Source organism: Zingiber officinale, chromosome 6B (genome assembly GCF_018446385.1).
Source record: "Zingiber officinale cultivar Zhangliang chromosome 6B, Zo_v1.1, whole genome shotgun sequence".
In the NCBI taxonomy this organism is placed as follows: Eukaryota; Viridiplantae; Streptophyta; class Magnoliopsida; order Zingiberales; family Zingiberaceae; genus Zingiber; species Zingiber officinale.
In genome coordinates this window covers 130,965,635-130,982,313 of record NC_055996.1, presented here as the reverse complement: position 1 = coordinate 130,982,313, position 16,679 = coordinate 130,965,635, and the positions used below count along the sequence as shown (strand labels likewise).

Below are 16,679 nucleotides of genomic sequence, written 5' to 3'. Positions count from 1 at the left end.
TAACGTGTTTCCAACTTTTAAACCCTACAACTGTAAATGCAAATTGTTGTGCTTCACTTAATTCAAAAAGGTAACATAGAAAACAAAATGTTGCATCCTTTGAAGAAGAGTACTCTAACCATGGAACTTTTTTAAACCATGTATATTGAAATTGACAATGTTGATTTCCTTATTCAAACCGCGGGTACTCTTGCAATTTAGGTTGATATGGACCCATTTTAATATAAGTTCGCCTAATTTCATCATGATAATTAACAAGATGTCGCCACATTGGAATTCGTAATCTAGGATCTTGTTCGAGTGAAGTTTCATCAAACTCAACTCTTTGAGATTTACAAGGTCATTCGAACTCTTCATTAGAAATGGATGTATTAATCTCGGTCCTCTCGGATGATGAAGGATTATCAATTCTTGACTTAAAGAATGATAGAATATTGTTTCCCCTTTTTCTCTCTTGATTTAACATTAAAATATCCTAACACAAACAAATTTTGACATGATCAACTTAGAATCTCATAGATCTTAAAGAACGATTTCTAATACAATTTCTAATATAAATCTAATTTGACATTAAAATATCTTAACACAAACAAATTTTCACATGATCAACTTAGAATCTCATAAATCTTAAAGAACGATTTCTAATACAATTGCTAGTATAAATCTCATATTCATCTACATAGATTCAACAATAATAATAGTAGCTAAAAATCTAACATTATTTGTTGAATTAAAAAAGTACTATAAATATTTATGATTGTGTTATTTAATATTTCACATAAGAACAATTTAAATTAGCAAAATTTTAAAGTAGAAAATTATTAAGAAATCAACTAGTTTAAAATATACATAAGAACAATATTAGTAATAAAATAATTAAAAATCTAAGATAGAAAATACCCCTCTTAGTATTAAAAAAAAAAACCAAATCTCGAATGATGAGGATGTTGCGATTTGGTGCAGACAACCATAGAGGAATAATCTCATCAAGGAGCAATTGGTGGCTTCTTTCTTATCAGGCTTGAACTCTTGGTATAGCTTCACAAATCACAAAGAGTTGCTCGTTTTCTTAACTGTAAGGTATATGTTTAACAAGACACACCTAGATGATTAGGTTTTTTCTATTCATGGAGGCAAAACAAAAGAAATTCCAAAATAGAATAAGAAAACATACATGCAATAAATACAAAACAACATTAAAGAAAAACCCTAAAATAATAACAAAATTTGATTATTTTTTTTTCTTCAAGAAAATTTCTATCCGATTGGCCATGACTCTGAGTTTGGAATAGGCGGGTCTTCTCACTTCTAGCCAGTGGTGGCTAAAGTGGTGAAGTTGCTGGCGTTAGTGAAGAGGGAAAAGATGGAAAACTCAAAGGCGGAGAAGAGGGAGCTCCGTTCTTGTCGAAGAGAGAGATGACTTCTTTGAGTATGGTGTAGCCCAGGCAATCGAAAGAGGACTGAGGAATGGAGTAGTCGAGTCGGAGAAGAAATCGACAGGGAAGACTGAAGAGAAAGAAGAAATCAACGGATGAGAAATTGGCGAGGAAGAGAATCGGGCGGATGTGAAAAAAGAATTAGGGATTTTATATTTTTCTAAATTTCTACCTCTTTCCGACGGATTTGGATGCCACCCGGGCTGCCCACTTTAAAAAAAATGGGGCCCAAGGTTAAATTATCAGATAAAAAAAAATTTTAAGTGGAAATTAATGGAAAAGACCCCCGGGCTACAACCCGGGTAACGTGCTGCCTGGCTCCGCCCTTGAGTGCCAAGCGAGGGAGGGATCCTCGGTATTTGTCATCCGACACTCAAGTCAATCACTAGAACTGTAGAAGAAAGTGGAGCAACAATAGATTAAACGCAAACAGTGAATAATGCGCACCTCCACCGGTGTATGGACCCCCCCTTTATATATAGAGTCCTGATAGACGACATGCATGCTCCATGAGGCGTTGACACCTTCTCTAATATGTTATATGAAAGAACCTGTCAGGAAAATGCCCCTGACACCATACCTTAACAGGGCATGCATATTCCTGACAAGATAATGAAAGCTTCTGCCGTACGATCCGTCTGTTGACTATGCCTTATGTCGGCGACACTATCTCCCAAAAGAATATTGAGAGGTATGACGATGATCCAGCTACTCGACCGAGCGATATAGCCGCTCGGCTGGAGACTCCTTCGCTCGGTCGGCCTTGGCTGCTCTTCTTCACAGTGACTGGATATAGTAGACTGCCGCTTCCCGATCGAACAAGCGCTCCGGTCTCTTGCTGTTCTGTCATTTCGTACTGAGCGTTTGGGGATCTTACCATATTGTTCCGAGTTATACGGGTGGTCAGCTCGGCTGAATATGTTGCCGATTGGACATTGTCTGCCCGACCGACCCTTGTTGTAAACCTCCGCTCAGCTAATGTAGGTGAGCCTTTTGACAACCGGATATATACAATTTAATTTTCATTTCCATCTTGACAATTGACCCGTACCAAACGAGCTACTTTTCTCACCGCATCATATTCTAATCTAATACAAGTCTGACCAGAATTTCAGATTGAAGGAATATTCTGTACTTTCCTTCCCTGTTCATGCTCTTTAATTATCAGAGCAATTACTTCAAACAAGAAGCCATCTCATTGTCATTTAATTTGCAGCAGAAACAAACATGGAGATGCTGCATCCAGCATCCATGGCCATGGAACTCAGGATCACACCGAATCTAGCACCAAAATCTATTCTTGCTCAATCTTCTTTTGTCCTCATCCTCAATCTCCCATGGCCTTTAAATCTTTCTACGAGCCAAGCACGACGCAATTCCTCCGATGAGCAGCTCATCCGGCAGCAAGATCCGCCCGGCGCTCCTCATCGTCATCGTTGTCCTCGCCGTTGCGTTCTTTGTTTCCGGCCTCGTCCACGTCCTCCTTCGGTTTGTCTTCAGGAAGCGCCGCCGCTCTCCTCCGCCTCAGGACGGCAGCGGCAGCGGCAGCGGCGGCGGCGAGTCTTCGGTGCCTGATCGACGGCTGCAGCAGCTGTTCCACCAGCACGACTCCGGGCTCGACCAGGCCTTCATCGACGTGCTCCCGGTGTTCCTCTACGCCGACCTCGTTGCGGCCAAGGAGGAGCCTTTCGACTGCGCCGTCTGCCTCTGCGAGTTTGACGCCGGCGCCGGCGACGAGCTCCGCCTGTTGCCCGTCTGCGGGCACGCCTTCCACCTCGCCTGCATTGACACGTGGCTGCTCTCCAACTCCACCTGCCCCCTCTGCCGCGGCTCCCTCTTCCCTCAGAGATCTTCCATCGAACACATCGCATTCAACTTCAACGACCGAACCCAAGACGACGAGGAGGCCGCCGGAGAGCCCCACGCATCCGCCGTCGAAGAAACCGCCGCAGAGAAGGCGTTCCCGGTGAGGCTCGGCAAGTTCAGGAACTTGGGAGACGGACACGGAGACACCGAGGGCACCACCAATGGCGACTCAAGCGGCAGAATTGTGATGAAGAATTGGAGATTCAAGGAAGGAGAGAGCAGCAGCAACAGCCGTCGCCTCAGCTTGGATGCGAGGAGGTGCTTCTCGATGGGGTCGTACCAGTACGTGGTGGCCGACGCCGAGCTCCACGTCGCCTTCAAGAACTGCTGCTCTTCCGCTAACAGGGGAAGGGAAGTGATCGGCGCCGACGAGGCCGCGGAGGGGAAGCGACTCGGCGTCGCCTGCCGGCGGGAGAGCTTCTCCGTGTCAAAGATCTGGTTATGGAGTAACAATAAAGAAAAGGCGCTTTATTCCAACACGTCCGATCTCGAAGCAAGCTCGCCATGGAAGAAGATAAAAGCGAATTGGTGATGCCGGCGACAATTCTTCTTCTCATGGATTAGTTTTTTTCAATGGCTGAATCCTCTGCATGGAAAGCTCTTCAAACATGCTTCCATGCATACAGCAAAATGATGAAATAAATATACTTTCTACCTTTGCACCTATCAATTTTCTTGTTCCTGCAAAAGGGTTAGAACAGAACTTAGAGAGTTTCACAGAATGTTGAGTGGAATTCCTGTACTACTAGAAGACGACTCTCCATTTTCTCATGCACATGCTGCTTAGATGTTAGAACTACTCTCCATGTTAGGCGAATTCGTAGTCTACTGTTTTGGCATCAATATTTATTTCTGGGATTTGGTTTCAAGTGGTTGAGCGCTCTGCGTTGGCCCATGTTATTGTACTGTCACACTTGTGCCAAACTTGATAGTGGCCACTGCTCGAGCCAAAATGTGTTCTGGAGATTCAGCTTTCTTTTATGTTTGCATCTGTCTTCTAGTGATCAGTGAAGTCCTTTGTCACACAATTGATTCCAGCAAAGAACTCATTTGTAGCCATTTGCATCCTTGTGAGGGTGACTGATTCAATTACACAAGTGCAAATGTCCATGTACTGAAACATTCTCCTCTATTATTATGAGTTGTTTGGAGTTGTGGATTGGAAATTTACGAGATACGATATTTCAATAAGAACCAACATATACAAATATAACACGAGGACAAGCTATCAATAGTTGATGAGCTGAAAGTTTCCCAAAAGTGATATTACCAAAAACTTTAATACTGTAAATTTGAAGGAAACCATATAAAAATGCTAATGATCTTCATAACTATATAATTTAACTCAATCACATATGTTAATACGAAACGTAGAGGAATTAATGATAATGTTTCACCTATTGAAAATAATGTAAAATAGGATGAGTGAACACATAACAAATCCAAATACACAAATGAATGCATCAGGGACATCATCGATATATTACGAGAACTTGTGACAAAATTGTCTTTACTTCATGAAGGTTGTGAAACCTTCTGAGTGTGAGTGATGGGGATTGGCAAGGAAGAAAGTTGTATCGTTTGATGTTAACTAACACGGACTAAAGCTGTCATGGGAAGACCATCAGGATACACAGATTCCATTAGTCGAAGATGAATTGAATAAATTATGTGTCCGATGACCAAACTCAACAAAGCTTTTCGAAAGAAACCTGACTGTGTTGCTTGTCTCTGTGTTTTTGAGTTGAGAAAGAAGAGATACCCCGCAACAACCTTATCACTTCGCTGCAATCTTCGACATAATATTTGGCTTTGCTTGGTTTTTGCCCAACGGTGCATGCAAAAACTTCAGGAACGGAGGGAAACTGATTGCTTGAAGCTGTGCTGTTGATACTTTCAAACATATCTTCATCGGATCGGTCGTCCCCAATGCACAGCACGAAATCTGGGGGCTTCCCACTCTTGGTCAAGGTCCCAATAAGCTTCTCGACGACCACCCCTTTACTCACTCCCTGCATGTGATATTCCTCTTATCAACTTTCCAAATACAGCAAGAAATAGAGCAATCACGAACTTGAATGGCCAACACTAAAGCACATACCTGTGGTTTTACTTCCACGATATGCTGACCCCGCTTGACAACTACTGGTTCGTTTGCAAGAACACTTTCGAGATGATCTAGCAGTTCTTTGGCTTGACATGAACCAAAGTCAGGATCTGCATATTGATGATGCCACACAATTGCACTCTCCTTGAGTTCTACATTTGAGCCATCTGTAGTCTCAGTGTACAGCTGTATTACAGGTTCAGCTATCTTAAACCAATCCAAGACAACAGGAACGGAGCTTGATTCCCACTCGGCATCCTTTCTCCACCTAATGATTGGAATAAGACCAGATTGTAACAGGAACAAGCAATTATAAATTGCAAACTTAGCAGCCTAAGGGCTTTTTACTTATGTACCTGATGAAATAGCCATGTTCAGCAGCAATTCCCAGGTTTTCACACGAAGAAAACCAATCACCAAGAGACTCCCTGCCTCTCCCGCTAACGAGAAATACAGTATTATTTGGATCACTGCATAAGCTGTTCAGGATAGATAAGGTTTCTGCACTTGGAGTTTTGTTAACAGATGTTTCAGACATAATGGTACCATCATAATCCAAAAATATAGCCCGTCTGCAAGTGTTTTTGTAGGCTGATAAAATATGGCTTAATGTCAATTTCCTAAAATTAGGTGAAAGGAAAAGAACCCGGAAATTTAAACCAAAGCCAAGAGCCCAACATCTTCGACTGTAGTGGTCCTTGCATGCTCTCTCCAGATCCTGAGAAAAACTGCTAGCCCAGTAAGAAACATGATGTGAGCTGACATAACGATAATGCTTTTCATGGCGCAACTGTTTTTCTGAATCTTCCAATTTCAAGGATTGATACAAAGCATCACAAACATCCTCTGTACTCCAAGGGTTCACTCTAAAAGCTCCACTAAGTGATGGAGAGCAACCAACGAACTCGGATACAATGAGTGTGCTCGCATGGGAACTGCCAATACTGATATGTCTACTCATATCCATTATCTCTGTTCCCTGCCTACACACTACATACTCGTAAGAAACTAAGTTCATTCCATCTCTCACTGCATTTACAATGCAGCATTCAGCTGCCACATAAAAAGCGATTTTTTCATGGAGAGGTATAGGCTGGTCAATAAGTACCACTGGCTCGTAGTCTGAAGTGCCATATGAATTGTTTATCCTTTTAGCGATAGATTTTGCTTCCTCATTTGCTTCTTTTACATCTTTCCCTGTGCTTCTAGCAGGATTTACAATCTGCACAAGGACAACATTTCCTCTAAGACTAGGACTCCTCTCCAACAGAAGTTCCAATGCTAGCAACTTTAGGCTAATGCCTTTAAATATATCCATGTCATCCACACCGAGCAACAATTTCTTCCCCTTGAACTTTTCCTCAATCTCTTGAACTTTTGAAATTGTTTCAGGTTGATTCAGTAAAGAATGAAGTCGGCCTATGTGAACACCCACTGAGAGAATCTTGATGTTCACAGTACGACCATAGTATTCAAGTCCAATATAGCCACGTTTTGACTCATAGTTCAGTCCCAACATCCTGCTACAGCAAGATAAGAAGTGTCTTGCATAATCATATGTCTGGAAGCCAATTAAATCAGCATTAAGCAGTGCCTTGAGTATTTCCTCTCTGACCGGTAATGTTCGGTATAATTCAGATGAGGGAAATGGGCTATGAAGGAAGAAACCAATCTTTGCACGGTTTAGTCGTTTCCTTAAGAATGTAGGAAGAAGCATAAGGTGATAATCATGGATCCACACACTGTCATTGTCCGAGTTCATTACCTCCAAAACCTTATCTGCAAATTTTTTGTTTACTGAAATGTAAGCTTGAAAAAGAGAACGATCAAAGAGGTCACCCTTATGAAGGCAGATAGGAAGCATGTAATGGAAAAGAGGCCAAAGTTGCTGCTTGCAGAACCCGTGGTAGTACCTCTTAAAGAGGTCAGGGGGGAGGAATGTTGGCATGCACCTAAATTCTGCCAAAAGCTTCTGTGCAACTTCTTCTTGCTCACTAATGTCTACATCAGCCTTAAGATTTCCTACATAAATTACTTCAGTATCAGAAGAAAAACCGTCTTTAAGCTGAAATAGAAGTGAGTCATCATCCCATGCAAAGCACCATCGTCCAGTTTTTTGATCTTTCACAGAGTTCAGTGGAAGGAAGTTGGCTACAATGATTCTGCGGCTCTGGATTGATAATATAGGGGAACATGAATCTTCATTAGTACTTGCTCCATCAATATTATTTATGATTCCTACTGTCGTCATCACTCTAGAAAGTGATTTAATAGTATCAAACTCCATTGCATTATCAGACCCTAATTCAAAAAGGTTGGCACATGATTTTGACAACATTTTTGCAAAGCTCTATGAATCTCGATGACCACAGCAGAAGAGCCTCTCAATTACAAGTACCACCTCAAAAACTGCCAAAGTTCATATACAGGAGGAATTCCAAGAATTGAAACTGTAAACAAACAAAGGCCGCATATCAAAAACCATTAAACAGTCTGCTCAGCAGGATCAACCCAAAAAGGATACATAAAATCTTCAAGGTTTTCATAATGATATATTAATTACCATCGAGCATCTACTAACACAAAAATGTATGTTCACAGATCATTGCAATTTCAACACATTTTGTCAAATTTAAAATTTCATACTTTTACAGGCATATAATCACTTGTTAAATAATGATAACACACATACATGCATGCATGCATACATACATACATACACACATACATGCTTTATTTTCAATGAGAAGGTTGAATATACATACAATAAATTAACCAAAAATTAACAATAGACAGGATTCCTAGAATGTCAAGGTTTGCCAACTATATCACAACTGGAAAGTGATTTCATTGTGCAAAACTAAAGGGTACTAGAATTTGAGAGATTTCATTGTGTGTAAGCAGTTACTGATTAAACGTAAATCAGCACAGCTTGGAAGTTATTGAATATTTGTGATGTCTGATTTTCTGTACTTGAAGAGGAGTTGTCATACATAAAATAAAGGGCAAGTTACAGATTTTAAGCATGAACCAGCATGGAGGAACAAGATCCCTATATCATCACTTATTTATTGAATATCTAGACTCCCAAAATGAGCAATATCTTTAAAAACACACGCACAAGGAATAACTGATTAGGTTCAACAACTGCAGTCAGTACAATGTATTTAGATCATCAATCTCTCTATGACTATCAGTTTTCTATTAAAATGAAAAGGTATCAAACATTGTAAAAAAAATCACAAACTGCAACTGTAAAAATGAAGTGAAAAGACAACTTGAACTAACCAACAAAGAACCAGATGAGGCCTAATTCAGGAGACTTGATGATGCTTAAGTGACTGTTAAGTCTGGAAAGGAAAATCTTGAGTAACCAAACATAATCACAAACACACACAGTTTATAATTTATATAAACAGGTATGTTGCAAGACGAAAAAGAGATACAGTATAAGAACATATATCACAGGATGTTATGCTAAGACTTCTTTGAATCAAACTATTATTTCAATTTTACCAAAAACAGACGCATCTAGAACACTTCAGCAATTATATCAGTGTTTTTGATAGATCCAGAGGTTGAGCATTTCTGATTCTAGTAAATACTTTTTCCTTTTATACGGATATATAGTAGGAATTCTTTGGTATAGTTTCTTGACCAAAAATGTACTCTTTGAATGTTAAAATAATTGAAAATCAGAGAGATTTGGATTTCTTTTATACTTAATAATAACCTTTCAACATGCAGAGTGATTTGGTTAATGATAATTGTTTTTATGCATAATGTGATCATTACAATCCATTATTGTTGTCCTAATCTTTAAATCAAATAGGAATAATAAGACAAATGGTTGAAAAGACCAGTTTAACATTAAAATGAGTGCTGGTAAATTTTACTTGGCGCCCCCAAAAGACGAATCCCATCACTTAAGAACTTGACAACCAAATTTTGAGAAAGAGCAACTTTAAAGGCTTAGTTATTGATAATTGTAAAATATAACTGAATATGAAACACCGCTAAATCTATCACCAAGTCATATTTGCAAAAATAACTAAGGGCAAGGCATGCAAACTTCCAATTTAGCAACAAGGGTAAAAATAACTTATTGCTTCTAATCACCCTCAATCCCCCTGCAGAATCCATTTAGATATTCCCCCCTCCTGATTGAAACCTCACCAGCACCACCTGAAGGAAACACTATAAGTCACAAAATCATTGGTGTTGCTCACATAAAGATAAATCGTTGCTAAATGGGATCGCCATTACTAACTGACTGTGGCTGCCATGATGATGCGCTGACTATTGCATCTGAAAGTAGGGAATTTATAACAACAAATCTGGTAGCCTCGGCTGTGACATGAACTCCAATTTTGTACAACACCACCTAGAAAACTGACCGAGATAATCAGGTGTACCAATTAAGGGTTTATCTAAAGGTCTACATTCAAGTCAGTCACGCAGATTTAGAACATCCATTTAATAAACATAATGGCAATGCCCTTTTCAATCGGTCATCACAATAAATACTGGATTGCTTTTTACAGTCTAAGGAATATGATACTGGTCTTGTAAGTTTAAGACGTAAGTTTTAATCAAACAAAACTTTCTAGCAACAGCAACAATCAAACCTTATCTCATAAGGTGGGGTCGACTAAAACATAGCACTAAGCAAAATTCTTCCTGTGGCAAGAATTGAAACCGTCTCTGAGATAAGCATGAAAAGATAATGAAAACCAAGAAAGCACATAAAAGCCGTCTACAAATGTAAAAACGCCAAAGTCAACTTAATTATTACGACCGTTTCCAAATAATCACCTCATTTTTCCATATGTGAACACAAGAGATAAACCTAAAAAAAAACAATATCCGCAAACAAACCAACAAGAACAAAAAAGTGAAACAAAATCCGACCATTGTAGAAATACTCTCCTCACGTATGCATCAACAGTCGTGGCGACAGATAAAATTCGATTTTTTTTTTTTTTTTTTGGTTTAGGAAAACAACAAATTCGACCGACAGAGGCAAGCTCATCCAGAATCTCCCAAACCAAACAACACCAGGGCAATCTCCCAAACCCAACCTTTCGATCCAAACTTGCTCAACACAAACAAATCCATCAAGAACCACCCGCTAGGGACATCCTAACATCAGAATCACCGAGTCTAACAACGGGAGAACGAAAAGCAAAATCCAGTGGCACTCACCTACAAGTGCGGCAACGCGGAGAGAAAGCCTCGATCTTACGGAGGGCTCGAAGAAGGCGGCCGAGACGCGCACAAAGGCTTCGTCGGCGCAGTCAAAGCAGCTCGAGAGATGGCGTCGCTTCTTCCCCCCTCGCTCTCTGCCCGGATTCGAGATGGCGACGAAGCGGAGGGCCAGACCAGTTGTAACGGAGCGGAGACGGAACGTTCGGCGAGGAAGGGGATCGAACTGGACGGCATTAAATCTCGGCTTTATTCATTTTATAGCGCTCCTCGCCATGCTTCCTCTCTCTCTCTCCCCCTCTCTCTCTCTCTCTAATAAATGTTTATCCATTTATTTAATTTTATTTATTACTAATAATATTTTTTCTAAAATATTTCAATTAATCCTTCTTTCCATTGAATTCATTTAGTCCATCAATATGCCATTATTTACGACAACTGCCACTGGCTCTATTTCAAAAACACCCTCGTTCTTCAGGAAATTTAATATATATGTTCATATTAAATTATGAGTAAAGTTAGGATTGGATAAGGTTGGGTACCTAATTGGAACACTGGACCATATCCTTATAAAATAGAGATAGGAAAGTTTTGATGTGACGTTAAAAATAAATTAATTAAGAATTTATACCAAAAAAACAAAAGTAGGATCAATTAAAATAAGATGATTTTAAATAAAATTAGCAAATGGAAATCGAATGAGTTAAATGAAATCCAAATTGTAGGATTTTACTAGTTATTATCCTATTATATTTTTCATCTCGCAAATATTCTCATTTCAATATTATTATATCAATTTAATATTTTTTTATTCTTTGTCTAATTTATTTAAAATTATTGTTTATAGAATATTATTATATTACATTGTTTTTTATCAATTTGATTAAAATATTCAAATTTGATACACACCACTTTAGTATTATTATAATATTTATAATTATGTCTTCTCATGTTGTCATCACAGGAAGTCTAGGATATGAATTTCGATAAAGTTGAAATTATTTTTAACTATTATTATACAATTATAATTGTTATGTTAAAATAAGAATATTTGTGAGCATTTTTTTATAACTTTTAAAAAATAGGATGTCTTTGCCTAAAATAAAAATAAGCGCATCCTTTTCAATATTTTTGCTCTTTAATTAACGTGTCATGCACCATTATCCATAATGCCGAGATTAGGTTTTGAAAAAATAATTAATTAAAAGTTGATTACCTTAAAAGTTGGATTAAGTTAATTTAAAATTTATCAACATGGATAGGACTTTAGAAGAGTGTTTGGCAAATTCAATTTTCCTCTATAAATATTCTCTTGCATTCCTCTATAAATTAGTGGTTTGGCATTCGAATGTAAACGATTAAGCCGAGCTTGAATTAGCCTAAAGCTTAGCTCGATTCGATTTATGCTATCTCAATTTGAGTTTGAACTTCATATTTAATTATAGGCTCAAGCTTAAGCTTGAGCCCGAGCTCGATTTTATTTATTTATTAATAAATAAATTTATATATTATATATTATAAAATATTTTTTTTTATTTGTTCATTTGACACGATGAACCATCAATCCAATAATAATTGAATTAAAAATCAAACTGACTCGAGCTGGATCAACTTTAAACGCGAGTTGAGTCTTGACCCAGCCGTTCATGAGTGACTTGGATCATTTACACTCCTAATTTATCATCCATTTAAAAATTAATTTTAAAAAATTATGAGGAGAAAGAAAATTATATATATATATAATCATTTTTATAAGACGAGGCCATTGCGTGCATAATTAATTAATCGTTGACAAAACACAATTGGATAAGATTGGACCGCAAAAGCAATTAATTATCATTAATGGAAATTTAATCGGTTAAGAGTATTTTATGATTTATATATATTAACATTTACATATAAAAATAACAATGTTATCATTATTATAAAACTCTTTTTTTTTTTCAAAGATACTGTCAGCAAAATATAAGAATCTTCTAACTTAAGCAAGAGAACACAGATTTATATCTTCATGAAGAATCACGATGGATGGTCAAAATAGGGTTTGACAATTAGTGACAAATCATGCAAATCGTGTCATGACATTTTAATATCAATTTCACATATTAATAACACAAGAAATAAATTTAAATTCACTACAAATAGGATCAGAATAATAACATTATAAACAAAATGTGATTCGATATAAAATATTATTCATGTTGTTAAGTTTCTAGAGAGATAATCAAACCTACTCCCACCTTGCCCCACTTGTAAATGTACTTGTTTTATATATATATATATATATATATATATGCATTTTAAATAATTTAAAAATTTTAAGGGTCCTTTTGAAAAAAATAAAGTTTTAGAGGATGCACATGCAAAATTGTAATTAAAGATAGGATGCATTATGCACAAGGTTGTAAAGATAGGTAGGAGTCCCCCACATACAAAAGGTTTATTGTATTCATGCAATGGATAATGTTGTCGACCTAATCCTTAGGATTCGATCGATATGTCATACATCAACGTATCTCGTCTATCTTTGTTTATATATTTCTCCCTCGCTCTTTGATAGACAAAGTTAGAGATGCTACTTCTTGACTATGTTATATCTCTTCATTCCTCGTTTCCGAAATAAATTCTATAAAGGGATCCTTCGATAGAATTTAATCTCGATCATAATGAAGAATTAAGCAAGTGACCGCTTAACTCTGATTATGATTTCATTTATTAGTGTAGTTGAGCGACTGCCTAGTCAAGTGACCGAGTAACGTGAAGTCGAGCACCGAGCCTCAGCCACCTTGAGGTCTTTTTTAATATATTTTTTTTATTTAGGTTTAGGTAAGTGGATAGGTCTAATTTAGTTATTTAAAAATCAACGGCAAGATTTGAATATTTGAAAAATTAGATACGTGGTTTAACAAATTGTTGGTGTATCAACTTGGCGCCAAAGAAATCGAAGGGGTGGGTCCCGACATAATCGCATCCTACTCATGGGGGCGGGGTCCATCTTGAATCCAGTCACCCGAATGGTGAGAACTCGGGTAAAATTGAACTGGAAGTCCTTATCCTGAACATCGAGGATGGCGTAACCGTAATTAATGACCACTTCGAGGGCTGTCGTTCCGACACTTCGCCCGAAACGGACGACACCGCCATTCACGGCCCGGTCCTCGAGGGCGATCCGACGGACGAGGAGCGCAAGCATATCCACAGCGGACGGTTGCGATGGATCGGATGGAGATGGGCGGCGGTGGGACCCGCGTTATCTTTGGATGGGGGGAGGCGCTGCTGTCGTTGACGCGGAGGCGTGGGGCGGAAGGAATGAAGCGATGGGGGTGCGCCACGAGGGCCGAGATCGTTGTGGGACCCGCCTCTGAAGATTTGGTGGCAGCCAATCACGTTGCTTGGACTTCGACCGTCCAGTCCTTCCGCTGCGGACGTCGACGTGTGTCTCGTCCGGTCTCTACTTTCTTTATGCCTCCCATCATTTTGTCAATATTATAATTCCAGGCGTCATTTTGTCATTTTTGCTATTATTTTCAAAGTTATAAAGTAATTTGTGTCAGGGCCGTATGAGCCAGAGGAGATGAATATTTCGATCGCCTCATCTCGATTTTATGCTTGTCTATAAAAAGTTAACACGTAGCGGAAATAAAATGCATAACAAAAGAAACACATGGCACAAGATAAATTGATTTTATTTGATTCATTGCCTCCCAAGATGACTATTTCATAGTCTACTTATAAAATTGGTGTTATTGAAAGAGAGGGTAAATTTTGATCATTTTTTTTATCATTCTTTCATTTGTTCTATCAAATTAGTAACACCATCATATAAATAAAGCAAGGAAAAAATATATGTAGGATTTTACTTGATTCTCAACCCCCAGTGTTTCTATCAGAAAGTTGAGAAGATAAACCTGTGACGTGTCTGGAATGTTAACCGCATCTCCATGATCCGGATGGTGAGTTGTCCTCTGTGTTGACCAAGTCATTAGAAGTCCTCCGGTCAATGTTACCTACAGCCAGCGATCGGGTTGCCTCGGTCTCTGGTACCCCGACGCTTGAGGCGAGTCCCACAAATACATAAGCAGCCGACTAGTAACAAGACAATAAAATAAGTACAAAATGAGTACGACGACGTACCCTGGCCCCGGGGGGCGCTCTCGAATGGGTTCGTGAGCTGATCGCAGTATGGATCGAGTCGTCGTGGCCCTGACGGGTAGATGGACGTGAACCAGCTGAGGAGCCGGATCTGAGAGAGATGACATGGAATCCGGTGCAACATGGATCCAGAAGGCGGCCCGTAGGCCGATACATGATAACGACACCTAGGCTGGAATACCACAACGGCTCGCAGGCCGGCATACGACATGTAGACCAGATAATATCAATAACTCAGCGGCTTGATGGCCGGAACACAACACACAAAACATAATACAAATCATGGAAGTCGTGGGTCGGCCGGTGGTGGAGGTGGCAGCGGCGTGAAGGGCTGGTGGATGCTGGAGGCGGCGTCAGTGGTGAAGGCCGCTGGAGGTGGCGAGGACGACCGCTGGAGGTGGCTGTGGTAGTCCCTGGAGATGACGACAGAGATAGCCGCCAAAGGTGGCAAGGTGGTGACCGCCGGAGGCCACTGTAGTAGCTGCGGGAGGCGGCGATGGCGGTGGCTGCCGGAGGTGGTTGCGATGGTGGTCGCTGGAGGCAGCGGCGATAATTGCTGGATGTGACCACGCTCCTTGGCGACGTCAGCATCGGAGGGAAGGGGAGGAGATGAGAAAGAGGAGTAGAGGAGTAGAGGAGGTGCGACGGCTGGCTGTCAGAGGTGGCAGGCGACGGTAAGACATGTCCCGGTGGTCGGCTGCGATGGTAGCTGCCAGATGCTGTGGCGAACACTGTCTAGGAGAGGATGAGAGGAGAGGCAGTGACCGGAAGAAGAAAACGAGGGGATCGGAGCCATGGGCGGCCAGCCTCGTCGTCGCCGAGCACTCTGAGGAGGAAGAAGACCCTCCTCTTCTTGGCGGTCGAAAACCACAACACGAGCTCTCTCCCTCCCTGGATGATGAACAGTGCCCTTTTAATCACCAAACCCTACTCAAGCCCCAAAAAACCGAAATGTCCTCTCCTCTTTTTCTTAATTCCCTTTGGGCCCCTTTCCATATCATCACCCAGAATCAGTACCTCTAAGGTCTACACACTCAACGAGAGTCAACTAACGGTCTCCTTTCTGGAAGTTTTTTCAGAGATGGAGAAATTCGCCTTACAATTTAAGATACAAGCACAAATAATAAATATTTAAGTACAATTTCTAATAAGCAAATCGAAAAAATGATAGTGGTCGATTCAAAAGTTTTGGTGTAGTGCAAAAATATAATACAATAAGAATACAATACAAACAAAAAATAAATACAAAAATATAAATGGAAAACCTCTTTTTGCCTGATATCAAAAGAATTAAATATCGAATCCATCTATGCTAATATAGCATAGGGTCAACTCGAGTCGATCTCCCAACGAATGCAATGATAGGATGGTAATATAATATTGCTTGTTATTTATATTTTTAGGGTTTTTAATATGAAAATGAGTGTTGTTTGATTTTTTATTCTAAATCTAACAAATAAAAAGTAAAATAAGTAGGAATCTAATCTAATGCTTGAATGAAATCTAAATAAGTGCTAATAATTAATCCACAATGTATTATCAGACGCTATGAGTTTCATTATCAATACAATTAAACTAAGAAATGAAATAGCAAAGTATTAAATGAAACATAATCTAATAAATGAAAGACAATACAAATAGTGAGAGATAAGTCTAACCTAACTACAATTGCAGAAAATAAAAGACAACATGAAGTAAAGTATCAAAAAAACTAAGCATAAAACGAAAACTAAAGTATTAAAGAAATCTAATAAAACCTAACGACATCCAAATGATGAACCAGCATCATGGAAACATAAATCACTAAACTAACAAGCATTGCATTGAATTAAACTAAAGAAATTGTATCAATTAGAATAACACAATTGGTTGAGATATTTTAACAACATGTTGTGAGCATTAATTAAGTTGAA

General features: G+C 39.1%; 3 protein-coding genes across 4 annotated transcripts; 1 reads left to right on the top strand and 2 right to left on the bottom strand.

Moving 5' to 3' along the window:
- Window positions 1-2,573: 2,573 nt before the first annotated feature.
- On the top strand, window positions 2,574-3,834 carry LOC121991546 (RING-H2 finger protein ATL46-like). The gene has a single exon (XM_042545538.1). It carries the CDS (start codon window positions 2,821-2,823, stop codon window positions 3,832-3,834), a length of 1,014 nt encoding a protein of 337 aa, XP_042401472.1. The 5' UTR covers window positions 2,574-2,820.
- A 915-nt stretch (window positions 3,835-4,749) lies between these two features.
- LOC121989524 (probable alpha,alpha-trehalose-phosphate synthase [UDP-forming] 9) lies at window positions 4,750-10,916 on the bottom strand. Of its 2 annotated transcripts, XM_042543624.1 has the most exons (5): window positions 10,615-10,916; window positions 8,698-8,759; window positions 5,766-7,859; window positions 5,404-5,677; window positions 4,750-5,314 (listed from the first exon to the last, which is right to left on the bottom strand). In XM_042543624.1, the coding sequence occupies exons 3-5, from the start codon at window positions 7,745-7,747 to the stop codon at window positions 4,991-4,993; spliced, it is 2,580 nt and encodes an 859-aa protein (XP_042399558.1). In that variant the 5' UTR covers window positions 7,748-7,859; window positions 8,698-8,759; window positions 10,615-10,916; the 3' UTR covers window positions 4,750-4,990. The 2 variants fall into 2 exon arrangements, with proteins under 2 accessions (XP_042399558.1, XP_042399557.1); XM_042543623.1 differs by lacking the exon at window positions 8,698-8,759.
- A 4,130-nt stretch (window positions 10,917-15,046) lies between these two features.
- LOC121991545 (proline-rich receptor-like protein kinase PERK14) lies at window positions 15,047-15,562 on the bottom strand. The gene is made up of 2 exons (XM_042545537.1): window positions 15,497-15,562; window positions 15,047-15,418 (listed from the first exon to the last, which is right to left on the bottom strand). The coding sequence occupies exons 1-2, from the start codon at window positions 15,560-15,562 to the stop codon at window positions 15,047-15,049; spliced, it is 438 nt and encodes a 145-aa protein (XP_042401471.1).
- Between the last annotated feature and the right edge of the window lie 1,117 nt (window positions 15,563-16,679).